Source organism: Geotrypetes seraphini, chromosome 3, assembly GCF_902459505.1.
Source record: "Geotrypetes seraphini chromosome 3, aGeoSer1.1, whole genome shotgun sequence".
NCBI lineage: Eukaryota > Metazoa > Chordata > Amphibia > Gymnophiona > Dermophiidae > Geotrypetes > Geotrypetes seraphini.
The window spans coordinates 92141892-92155638 of NC_047086.1; the positions used below are offsets into that span (position 1 = coordinate 92141892).

Sequence of the window (13747 nt, forward strand, 5' to 3'; positions counted from 1 at the left end):
ATTCATACTTCACACTCATTTTCTTTTCACACAATCTCTTCTCACAGTCTCAACAAGGGCTGCTTGTTTCACAGGCTATCCCACTGCGTCAGGAGATATACATTTGAGATCTGGGTGTGCACAGCTTACTTCTCAAATGAGTAAATGTTTCCTGTTTAATGAAATCTAGACTTGAATAAATACATTTTGCTAGTTTTAAATCTCAATTACTGTAGGAACACACTCAAGATTTCTGCATGATATTAAGGTCTCAAAAATAAACAAAATATTCTCAGTGGTTAATAGCATCCTTTTAATAAATTTTACAAAAAAGTAAAATACATCTGTACAGTGGATTCTGAGCCCCTAAATATGTAATACTTTTATTACACCAGGATCTCCAAAATAGATAAAAAAGTCTATAAGACCTTTCTGCAGAAGAGAAATTTTAGAGGAAGTATTTATAAATGTGGCAAGTACAGTACATACCTTAAACTTGACATGTATTTCAAACAAGACAACTTGCTTGGATCACCTGACTTTCTGATAAGCAATTCTTGGAGTCTCTAAAACAATTTGAAACACTTATTTGTACATATTTGGAGACAACAGTATAAAAAGCTGTGCACTTGTAAAACAAGATATCACTACAAAAGCTTACAGAAATTAAGAATACTGATTATTGCTATTGATTCAAAGCACAGAAACAAAAATCACCATTACAGGAAATAAACTCTAAGAAGCAGCAAGTCATGAAAGCAGGACAAAGGGGCAAGACAGTAATAATTCAGCTATAATTTTCCAATTTCAAATACTGGTCACCATTAAAAAACAAACCCAGAACCTATTGCTTAGTAATGGCACATTAAGATAATATAATGTTTATCTAAAATTCTGAAGTACTAAATGACAATTATCAGAAGGTATTCAGTACACTTAAAAAAAAAAAAACCCACATGAAATGGATTCAATAATTCTAATTCAGCATTACTGTATACAATTATTGTTATATTCCATCTGCCACAAAATGTCTGATTCAAGAATTACTAAGGGCTCCTTTTACTAAGCTGCGTTAACATTTTTAGCACACGCCTTTTAGCGCGTGCTGAACCTGCGCTACGCGGCTAGAACTAACACCAGCTCAATGCTGGAGTTAAGGTCTAGCGCAGGTGGCAATCTAGTGCGTGCTATTCCACGCATTAAAACCCTAACGCAGCTTAGTAAAAGGAGCCCAAGTTTAAGTTATCACATAAAAAGTGTCAAAACATTTATATACTGTTGCTTACAAAGTCTTAACTTGGTGTTTCATTTTAATTCATTCAAAAGAGGAAGTACAGTTAAATTGGACTTGAAAGTATGAAGTAAATGCTACTATAGCCTAATACCATCCTTTCCTTTTTAAAAGATGTTCAACAAAAATCAAGTCCAGGTATGACATATTCTTCATTCAAATTTTCTGTATACACCAATCTCAAAGAAACTCCAGTTAAGCACGTGCTGGGTACTATACCAATTGTTTCCCTCACCCAGTGAATCAACTGAAGAAACTTTTTTAAAATGGGAAAAAGGCCTCAGAAGCCACGGGGCACACCTTTGGAGCTAGGCGTTCTTATTGGCTTTCCCCCATGCTTCTATCATTGGCCAAAAACTCCCCTCTAGATAGCAAACGTTTCAAAGTTCATATACACTTACAAATATCTCAGCAAATTAAATATCTATAAAGGAGTGAAAAGCAGGCATAGCTTATCTTTGAAAGTTTGATGCTCCATGTCTGCCTCACTTCTCTTTGTTCAGACTAAACTTATAGCGGGAATCAATCCCTCCTGTATTAAGCTGACGACGGCCAACATTTCACGATTTAAATAATCATTTCATCAGGGATCTAAAGTGGCAAAAACGCTTGTGCTCTTATGAACGGACCACAAGAATTTTTGTCTTTTTTAGAGCCCTGATGAAATGATTATTTAAATTGTGAAACATCGGCCATCGTCTTATGAATGGACCACAAGCATTTTTTCCACTTTAGATACCTGATGAAATGATTATTTAAATCATGAAATGTTGGCCATCGTCAGCTGAATACAGGAGGGATTGATTCCCGCTATAAGTTTAGTCTGAACAAAGAGAAGTGAGCAGACACGGAGCATCAAACTTTCAAAGATAAGCTGACTGCTTTTCACTCCTTTATAGATATTTAATTTGCTGAGATATTTGTCAGTGTATTTGAATTTTGAAATGTTTGCTATCTAAAGGGGGGTTTTTGGCTGATGACAGAAGCATGGGGCAGAGCTGATGAGAACACGTAGGCTCTCTCTCATAGCTCTGGTCCAAAGGTGTGCCCTGTGGCTTCTGAGGCCTTTTTCCCATCTTAAGAAAGTTCAGTTGATTCACTGGCATCTAGGGTGAGGGAAACAATTGGTATAGTACCCAGCACTTGCTTAACTGGAGTTTCTTTGAGATTTAATGATTTTAATCCAGTTCCTCCATTTTTTTTATTTTGTGTGTATACACAGCCATTCACCACATTGAAGTATGCATATCCCAGCTATTTAATAGTACTGTATACAAAAAATGTCAAACTGCATCTACATTATAATGAAAAGGGGACAGAATCATTTATTTTCATGATTTTAAGTAGTAAAATCATGAAGGCAACACCATCCCCACCACTAAAAAAAGACCAGATTCTCACATTTTCACAATCACCACAGAATTTTAGTGCAAATGAAGTTACAAATAAACTTGATTATTGTAATGTATGCTCCAGAGTTTATTACCACTCAGCAGCTCGTTCATGATTCAAATTCAGGGTGTTAGGCAAGTTTTCAGAACGTACTCCTTTTGTTTCTGCTAATGAAAATGTTTTTTTTCCACACAGGCAGCTGCTGAAAGTTGTTGCTGCTTGCCTCTCTCCTAAAAATAGGTATTGTTCTAGTACAAGTGTACTCCTCACAATGGTCCAGAACTCTGATCGAGGCAACTTGAAGGGAGATCTGACAAGTTAATCCGAATTATTGCTGGAAATTAATGTCTCTGAAGCTCTAGCTCCTATACCATTCTGTTCTCCAAATGGATTCTTAAGTAGTCTGTGCAAAACTCATAAAGTCACAAGCTCTCGCTCTTGATTGTCAGAATAACCAGGAATTTCATTCTAAAAAAGCAAAATATACTTAATGATTAGTGAGGGTAAACACTTAAGGCCTCTTATCAAGCTGAATAATGCGGGCCGGTGTGGTAAATGCACCGAAATCCATAGGAATTAAATGGGTTTCAGTGCATTTGCCGTGTGGCACTTGCTACCGCCATTAGAGATCGTTAGACAACAGCTATAGCAATACACAAGATGTGAAGTGGAATGAGCATTTTCGACTAATCAGCCAGACCCATCCAGCATAACGTATTTATATGAATTAAACCTGATTTGTGCTCTTTATTAGTTGAAATAGATGCATATAATTCCTACTCCATATCTTTTGTACAGTAGTACCCAGGGAGTCAGCAAATGTTAAAACTTTGGTCCTTGAAGAGACAGACAACATATATTTGAGATAACTAGAATTTTTTAAAAAAATCTTTGAAACAGAATTTTAAGTAGTTGGACTGATGCTTCTTTGTTCCTTTTTTCATGACAGTCAGCATTGCAGTATGTATTTACTGGGATGTTTGGGAGAGGAGTAAATAATGGTATGAAGAATTTACATAATTCTAGGACAGGGTGCTTGTTTAGGCATCCTGGTAACATGGGGTAAGAGCCCATTCTATAAGAACACCTGGGCACCCCATGTCCTTACTGGATGAGAGGGTACATTTGGGTACCCGATATTATCCTTACTGGATGAGAGGGTACATTTGGGTACCCGATATTAGTATAGATTTAGACACCTCCATTTACACCTACCATAGATCTTGCACAACGTGGGGCAAATAAATGTAGGAGGCAAGTGGTGATGTTGAAAGCCACACGGCAGTGTGTATAGATGGTCAAGTCTGCAGCTTCTACTGCAAACTTAGTTCTGCACCATACAGAAAGAAGATGATATACAAATATTACATACACACAACTCGCAAAGCAATTGAGGGAAACCTGCCAGATGCAAGCTTAGGGTACAATATAATGTAGGGTACAATATAAGGTTTTAATGATAATTCAATAGACTATTTGAAAAAGCATTAGCAGTGCATATGGCAATTAGATCATTAAAGTCAGAGACAACAATGCGTACCACCGCTGGCTCCTTCTACTGCGCATGTCTGACACGGAAGCACACATCACGGTGGCAGGGATCATGGCGTTGTAAGTGCGCATGCACGCTTAGGGTTTTATTAGAGAGGATGAACAGAACTATTAAGCACCGTGAGGAAAAAAATATTGCTAGATTCTTCTATAAGCGACAAAAAGGTCCCACTTTGAGGTCAACTATTGTTTCGTGGCATAAACACTACTTCCTTGGGGCCACTGAACCTTCAAGTAAACAAACCTACAATGAATGATTTAACAATACAGGTAGAACAGGTAGAAACAGATAAAAAAGTCAAAAAGCTCACTTTTAAGTAATCACTTCCTCTGCTCGCTAGCATACAAAACATGACCCCTCAGTGTCCTACATACTCCCTGGTAACCAATTGGGTTTAAAAAAAACCCTCTGATTGGTCCATGAAGTCCCTGAGCAACCAAACATGGTGCAGAAAAAAGCTTCATTCAAAAGAAGTTGCCCTGTAGAAAAAAATAAGGCACAGAGCTGATTCTTTCATATCGCTCAGTAATCAAAGGTTAGAAAAAATAGAACCAGCCAAAGCTGGCATTTAAACCAGAAGGGTGAACCGCTTTAACCCTCCTTTTACTAAACTGCGATAGCGGTTATTAGCGCAGGGAGCCGCACTGAATGCTTCGCGCTGCTCATAGAGTTCCTATGAGTGTCATGAGCAGCGCGGCTCCCTGCGCTAACTGCTATCGCGGTTTAGTTAAAAAAAAAAAAAGGGAGGGGGGAATGTGAAAACCAAGGAGTAAATGTTTTCTTTTTCAAGAACAGGTATTGCAATGGATGAGATATATAGATGATATATTCTTTTTCAGGGTGGCTGATCATTCTTCCTTGAATATTTTGTGCAATGGTTAAATGAACTTTACTCAAAACCAGTAATTTGTATAAATTTGTATCCAACCCACTCCACTAAGTCATGTGTAGATACAGTAACTGGGTTGTTGTAGCAATACAGAACAATAGGCTTAATCGAAATACCTCAGCCCCACCACTCCACCGCAATAATAATTTCTAAAGCGGGAGATTTACGTGGTGCTTCATCACTGGTAAATCGTCTCTAGCGCCGTGGTTGCATTTAGATTTAATTTTTTAACTTGTAATAGAATTTTTGAATTTATCAGTCAATAAATAACGAGTTGTAAAATGTATAAAGTTATATACTTAACGTCTATACACAGCTAGACCTGGGAGTCCGACCCGACATGTTTCGCACTAATTGTGCTGTCTCAAGGGTCTCCCGAGGTAGCCGCAGTCATCCGACTCTCAAGTGTACTGTCTGTGAAAGATCAGTGGGGCTGAGGTATTTCGATTAAGCCTATTGTTCTGTATTGCTACAACAACCCAGTTACTGTATCTACACATGAGATGGTTAAATGAACGACATCCTAGAATCAGCTTTGTGATTAATTGTATTTGCACAGACATTATGTTTCTGAATGCTAAAATAATTAATGACTACAGTTCACAGAAAGGACACTGATTGGAATACATTTTTACACTTTGACAGCTTTCATCCGCCTCATCTAAAGCAGAGTCTTCCGGTCTCGCAATTTCTTAGATTTAGAAGGATATGTTCCACACATGAAAATTCATAAAGCAAGCTAAAACCTTAATCACAAGGTTTGAACAATGTGGCTATCTAGCAAAGACTATCGGAGAGCTTACAAGCGAGAATTACATGCAAATCGTGATTACCTGCTGACTGAAGCATGGATTGAACAGGATGAAAGTGCCGTCACATGTGTTTTGAATTTTGACTCTAAAACTCATCAAGTGCGAAGAATCATATGTAAACATTGGGGTTTGTAACCATACTACCAGCATTTTCACAACAGTGGCTCAGGTTTTCCCACAAAAGAGGAATGAATTTAAAAGAAAAACAGCCCTGCAGTTTTGCATGAGAATGATCTGACACTCCATATGCAGGTCACCATAAGTCCTGTGGTAAATGTAAGAACTGTGAGATTATGTTACTGGTGACAGAATTCATTAATCCTATAGACTGCAAAAAATATAATTTGAGGTTTGATACTACTTGTGACACAGATTTTAAGAACATAAGAATTGTCATACTGGGACATTCCAAATGGTCCATCAAGCCCAGTATCCTGTTTCCAACAGTGGTCAACCCAGGTTCCAAGTACCCAAAACATAGAATTTTGTTTCTGCAAATTGGCACTTAATGAAAATAATGCTCAGAATTTAGTAAGTTGGCTTATTAATTTAATTTTTTATACTGTTCTCTCAAGGGAACTCAGAGGCGTTTACATGAATTCATTCAGGAACCAAGTATTTTTCCCTGTCTGTCCCAATGGGCTCATAATCTATTTAATGTACGTGGGGCAATGGGGGGATTGAGTGACTTGTCCAGGGTCACAAGGTGCAGCATGGATTTGGACCCACAACCTCAGGGTGCTGATGCGGTAGTTTTAACCACTGTACCACACTCTCCTGTATAGTTTGTCCCTGCAATAAAATATTAAGGGCAAATCTTGAGGCAGTTACATTTAAGGTTAAATGAACACCGCAGTGCCCTTACAAGAGGGGTTATGCAAGCACCTTTAGTACAACATTGTACTTCACATTCATGTATTTTTTTTTTCAATTAAAATGTTTTGTTCTTGATCATATCCCTAGGAAAATCTGAGGTGGAAATAGACGATTGGAACTACAACGTAGAAAACAGTATTGGATTTGATTTTCACACTTAAAAGCGGCTCACCCTTCTGGCTTACATGCCAGTATTGACTGGTTCTATTTTTTCTAGCTTTTGATTACTGAATGATATGAAAGAATCAGCTGTGTGCCTTATTTTTTTTCTACGGGGCAACTTCTTTTGAATGAAACTTTTTTTGTGCGCCATGATTGGTTGCTCAGGTGGGACCAATCAGAGGTTTGTTTAACCCGATTGGTTACCAGGGAGTATTTAGGCATACAAAACAAGGCGCCTCAGCATCCTAATGAGCAGAGGAAGTGACTAAAGTGAGCAAGCAACATTTAAAAAAAATTTTTTTTATCCGTTCCTACAGTATTTTACATTATTAAATCATTCATTGTAGGATCATTTACTTGAAGGTCCAGTGGCCCTGAGGAAGTGGTATTTATGCCACAAAACAATTGTTGGCCTCATAAAATAGGACCTTTTTGTCGCTTACAAAAGAATCTAACAGTATTTTTTATTTTCCTCGCAGTACTTTATAATACTGTTCATTTAATTATAATCATTAAAGTTTTTTATGCCTATGATGTTCAGTTGGTAGAATCATATTTAAATTAGCCTCACCATAAACTGAGGCTTTTTCTTTTATCTTGGAACAAGTACAGTGTGCCTAGTGATTGTTTAATAGTGGAAAGTTTTATTTTTGTTAAATATTTTTCCTCCATTCCTCCTTTTTTTGATTTTGTTTTTAACTTGTGCCTATATTGTTTTAGTAGATTGGACCTCTGATGAAAATTTTTGCCAAAACACTGCCAATGTTCCACCTAATAAAGAACTTGTTCCTTTGCATCCCATTCACATGCCTTGTTTGTTCTCACTTTGCTTGTTTGATGTTGTTCTTTGTGGAACTTTTTTGTTCTTCTCTTTGTTGACATAATTAAAATATAAGTAGGTTATTAGTTGTATTTACCTTCATCAAGGGGTACTGCTGCTTTGGTTTCAGTTTTGGTTTCAGACTTTAATGTGGTAGCTAGATCTTCAAATGTTCTGCAATCTGGGCCATCCTGCTCCATCTCACATAAATAAACATCAATTGGCCCTTTTGTACTCTTTATATGTACTCTTATATTATCCTGTAAAGTTGCAGAACATACATCCATTTTACAAATATAAAAATGTTTGAATATATAGGGATGTGGGGGCAGGGGGAAAGGATAAAAGAAAATACAGTATATACACACACAACTAATAATATTCCATTCAAAAATTATTTTTTTCTGAAGGTTAATTCCCAAAATATAAATATAAGTCCACATTTACTAAAAGAGCTACTGAGCACTAATAGACATTAATGTCCATTATCTATTGCAGGTCCCCATTGTACACAATGAGACCACTTTGATAATAGCATACATTAATAGTATTAGCATGTGTAAAAGCAACGTACTAAAATCTTTTTGTAATATAATAATAGTATTTTGAGGTGGATAGGCTAAAATTTCACAAATCTAGCCAGTAGTTTGTAAATGGAAGCTTAAAGATGAAATGGATTTTCAGATAGAAAAGAGTCAAATTTGTATTCACTTCTACATTATGTATTGTATCCTGATGAGCCCCAGACGTATAAAGTTTTTCACTCTACACCAAACTATAGCCAATGGACTGAATGTGGCACACAGTGCTCATTTATCTGTCCCTAGAGAAAATAGCCTGAATAGACCTCAACGACGAAGACAACAATTCAAATGTAGGAGTTGTGAGGAAAAAGATGTCGATCACTCAGCAGTGGATAATCCAAAAGATGCTTTACTGATAAATAGCACAATGTAAACTGGTCAACTCGACACTGACAGTGTTCTGATGATTCTGCCTTTGTCAAGAGTCTTTGAAAGTAAGGCTATTGGCATGTAGTACCAACGGCCTGGGCTATATTTGGTAGTGTTAGTAGATGCTGGAATCGTAAGAAGAAAGTACTCAGTGGACCAATGAGAAGCTCAGTCACGAGTTGACCCGTTTACATTGTGCTGTTTATAAATAAAGTAACTTTTTGATTATACACTATTGAGTGATCAACATCTTTTTCCTCATTTCTCTGGCCCACCATAACTTTCCCACTCTTAGTTGAATCTTTATTTTATTACTCTTCTTTTTACACAAAGTAGGAGCAAAGGCAAAAATAAGATAGGGTTTCCAGACCATCAGTCAAAGCCAATGGAAATGTGCTGCAAAAAAGCTAAGCAAACTTCAAAGGTACCTTCCCTCCCTTCTTTTATACTCAGCAAAGAATGATTAGATTCTTACTTTGCTAATCTTCTTTCAAATAGAAGACAGATTCTGTACAGTAGCTGTTATTTCCTATTAGACGCAAATCTGCAGAAGGGTGTCACTTTAAAACTCTGAATTCTTCCACTTCAGCAATGGAGAACAGCTCTCTCTTCAGTTGGTACCAAAGCAATCAAATACCATTGAAACAGAAGAAAAGACGAAGAGCACGCGGAGCTTCCCTGGCAACAAACCGTATTATGTTCTGCTCTGTAACTTATGATAAAAGAACAATGATTAATAAACATTTAACAATGAACAACAAACTACGCACATGAGTAGCTAAGAACCAACCTGCTAAGCACAACTAGTAAGGGCCATAATAACGCCTCCCCCCCCAAAAAAAAAAGGAGAAAGGAAATAGGAGCCCTCATGTTCCTGTAGCATTGTCTCTGCCAACTCTTAGATACAGGAGAAGAGGTCCTAAGACAGATACTGACGTCATCTGAGGCAGGAATCAGGCGAATCAAAGGCTCAGACAGGGTGGGGTATACAGAATCCTATGTCTTCTATCTGAGAAAGATTAGCAAGGTAAGAACTTAATCTTTCATTTAGTGGTGAAGACATAGGATTCTGCACAGTAGCTGATGTACAAATGCAGTGCCAGATGTCTAAGGAGAGACAGATGAGCCTGCCCGCAGTACCGAGCATCCAAAAATGCCATCCTCTCGAGCCGCCACATCCACTCAGTAGAACTTTGTAAAAGTGTGGAGAGTAGACCAAGCAGCTACTCTACTAATCTCTTCAAAAGAAACAGCCCGTGACTCCACCCAAAAAGGAGCCACACCTCTAGTCAAATGTGCTGAAATTGAAATAGGGGGCTATTTACCGCAGGCAATGTAGGAAGATGAAATTGTCATGCAAATTCATCTGTCAATCAAGGCCTTGGAGGCTGGCTTGCCTCTTCTCGAGTGGCTGGTCAGCACAAAAAGGTAGTCAGATAGCCCGGAATCATTAGTCCATTCCAAGTAGTGCAGGAGGACACTACGTACATCCAGCCTCTGCAAAATCTTGTCCTATTTTGCCAAACCTGTGGGATGAAACGAAGGTAAACAAATCTTTTGATTGATATGGAAGGCAGAAATCATCTTCAGTAGGAAGGCAGGTACCATCTCTGTAAAACGGAGAATAGGTTCTCTACAGAAAAGGATCTATAACTCCGAGATCTGCATTACCGAGACAATGGCAACCGTAAGATCCACGAGGGATGTGTCAGGCAGAGGCTCATATGAAACTTGAAATAGACTCTTCAGAACCACATTGAGGTCCAAAGACGGGAATGGCCTACGCAAAGGGGGTTGCAATCTGAGTGCCCCCCTCAAAAACCAAGTGACATCTGGATGAGATGCTGACTGCATGCCTCTCCAAGCCCTAAAACACGAAAGACCAGCTACTTGTATCTTCAGAGATTAAACTGCTAGGCCCTTTTGAAGACCAGCCTGTAGGAATGCTAGAATCACCAGGATAGGAGCCATCTCAGGCTCCAACAGATTCTTGATTTAACATAACTGGAGAGCCATCCAGGTCTTCACATAAGCTGCAAACATTGCAAGTTTCTTTGCTCTATGGAGAGTCATAATGACAACCTTCGAGTAACCCTTCTGAATTAGGGCCATGCGCTCATAAGTCATGCCTTAAAACTAAAGCTCTCTGGATTCTCCATGAGAAATGGGCCCTAATTGAGGAACCCCCTGGTGAACTGGCAGCTTGAGACAATTGCCCCTTTGGAGACACACCAAATATGCATACCAAGGCTGGTGGGGATAGTCTGGAGCTACTAGAATCACCAGTCCCTGATGACTAGCTATTCTGCAGATGATGCGACCCCCCCCCCCCCATGGTCCATGTAAGAAACACAGAGCATGAGATTGGAGGGCCAGAGCTGAATGAGGGTGTCCAGCCCTGTTCTTCCCTTCTCAGCTCTTTGACTGTAGAAGCGATCTGCCTTTGCCTTTTTGGCTGTGGCCATTAGATCCATTTCCAGTCTTCCCAAGCATTACACAATGAAGGTGAATGCCCTCTGGGACAAAGACCACTCCCATGGATCTAGAGTCTGCCTGCTGAGATAACTGGTCTGGACGTTCTCTAACCTGGCCACACGGGCAGCAGAGAGGATTAGTAAGTGAATTGCCATCCACTGGAATGACATCTGTGCCTCCAGGTGTAGGAGAGCACTTCTGGTGCCTCCTTGTCTGTTCATATAAGCTACTACGGTGACATTGTCTGAAAACACCCAGACTGCCTTCCCTGTCAGAAAAGATTGCAACTCCATCAATGCCAAGTGAGTGGCTTTCAGTTCCAGATGATTTTTGGACCACTTGCTCTCCGATGGGATCTATTTGTCCCGGAGTGGGTGACCACAGCAGTGGGCCCCATAGCCACTCAGGTAGCATCAGTTGTGAGGATCACCCATGCGGGATTCTGAGAGGCATACCCCTTGATAAGGCATACCCCTGGAGACACCAGTATAAGCTGTGCTTTGCCCCCGAAGACCAGAGGAGCTGCTTCTGCAAGAAGGGGAAATGCGGAAACCATCTGAACAGATGAGAGTACTGGAGTGGTTGCATATTTCATTTATTTTAAAAATTTATATTCCACATATCCCACAATTCTATGAGAATTAGGATAAAACATCCAGAATCATGAACACACAGGTAACAAATTGTGAACTTACATTAACAACATATGAAAAACTTAAAACAACATAATATCACATAAAATAAAATACCCCAGCAGCACCCTCCTATATTTTGACTGAGAAATAACTCTTGGCAATTCACTCACTGATAAAAGTTTCAGAAATAGAATATGAGATTGCTGCTGGAAGTCTCGGCGGCCATTTTTAATGTGGAGGGAGAATGGGCAGGAGCAAGTGGGAATTACTCCTGCCCCAACGTACTGCTAGACTACCAGGAGATCGTAGTAGATCTGAGGGGATGTAAGTCTTGCTTACTAGGGAGGGAAGGAGCACTAGATGACATTCTGGTGGTGTACAGATTGTGGTATGCAGCCTATGCCTGCTAGGAGTGTCCCCAGAGCAATGCACAGTTCAAAAGCAAACAATTCACAAACAGCCCCATTTAAACCCCAAACTGAGACATTAGATGACTTTTCCTCCTTGACCTATAGAGGGAGTGGGAGAGCAGAAGTGCAGGTTTCTCATCCCCCACACAATCCTAGGTTAGTTCCCAGGAAATCTTTTTCACCTGAGGGTTTGGGGCGGGGCTGCAGACTGTTATCCCAAAGAGCAGAGCTGTTAGAAAGGGAGAAAACATGCAAAGTAATCACTCAATTTGTAAATAAATAGGTACTTATAACCATACAACTTGTTACATAGTAACATAGTAGATGACGGCAGATAAAGACCCGAATGGTCCATCCAGTCTGCCCAACCTGATTCAATTTAAATTTTTTTTTTTTTTTTTAATTTTTTCTTCTTAGCTATTTCTGGGCAAGAATCCAAAGCTTTACCCGGTACTGTGCTTGGGTTCCAACTGCCGAAATCTCTGTTAAGACTTACTCCAGCCCATCTACACCCTCCCAGCCATTGAAGCCCTCCCCTGCCCATCCTCCACCAAACGGCCATACACAGACACAGACCGTGCAAGTCTGCCCAGTAACTGGCCTAGTTCAATATTTAATATTATTTTCTGATTCTAAATCTAAATCTAAATCAGATTTAGAGTCATAGAGTCTTGAGCTCAGAGATATGAAGGTGATAACAGGGAAACTCCCAAAACTACCACCTCACCGCCCAATCATTGCTTCAACTCTAGAAGCCTGTTATAAAGTCCATTACTATTTAGAAGGTGCACAAAGCTACTGTTGTTTAAGAAATAATAAACATAGTAATGTAAATCAGGAACAGCAAACTTAGCTTAGGCTTGCAGGTTCCAGATTTACATTACTGTGTTTATTATTTCTTAAATAACAGTAGCTTTGTGCACCTTCTAAATAGTAATGGACTTTACAACAGGCTTCTAGAGTTGAAGCAATGATTGGGCGGTGAGGTGGTAGTGTTGGGAGTTTCCCTGTTATCACCTCCATATCTCTGAGCTCAAGACTCTATGAACAAGTTGTATGGTTATAAGTACCTATTTATTTACAAATTGAGTGATTACTTTGCATGTTTACTTACTTTCTTTAATCACTCTCCTCTCGATGTTCTGAGAGGTTTTTTGATCCATTTTTGTTTGTTAGAAAGGGAGAGGCAGAAGCAGAATCAGAAGGAGCAGCTACAGCTAGAGGACAGGCAGCGACGCTCAGGGCTGAGAGCTCTGAATGGCAGCCCCCATGTGGAATGCATGGAGTTGACTGAGGCTGGAGCGGAACTGCCTCTCTGTATGCCTTAAGTTCCTCAAGACATGGAACTGGACCCAGAGCCAAATGCTGAGTTACAGAATGAAGCCCTGCCCATGGAAGTTTGCTGTTCCAGAAACAAGTAGTTGATACTGCCTATGTGAGTAACTGAAACCTTGCTTATCTAAGCTGCCTCCAAGTTGTTTTTGGTAACCCTGTGGGAGCT

At 39.4% G+C, this 13747-nt stretch overlaps 1 protein-coding gene across 9 annotated transcripts in view; it reads right to left on the minus strand.

Annotated features, from left to right (window-relative positions):
- Window positions 1-2337: 2337 nt before the first annotated feature.
- The window catches only part of E2F6 (E2F transcription factor 6), a 97167-nt gene continuing 85757 nt past the window's right edge, over window positions 2338-13747 (minus strand). For 8 of the 9 annotated variants that reach the window (XM_033939551.1, XM_033939558.1, XM_033939553.1 and 5 more), the window contains 2 exons: window positions 7871-8033; window positions 2338-3130 (listed from right to left, as the gene is read on the minus strand). In XM_033939551.1, coding sequence (XP_033795442.1) covers window positions 3126-3130; window positions 7871-8033 — 168 coding nt within the window. In that variant the 3' untranslated portion in view covers window positions 2338-3125. The remainder of the gene's footprint in view (window positions 3131-7870; window positions 8034-13747) is intronic. The other variant, XM_033939550.1, reaches the window with a different exon arrangement.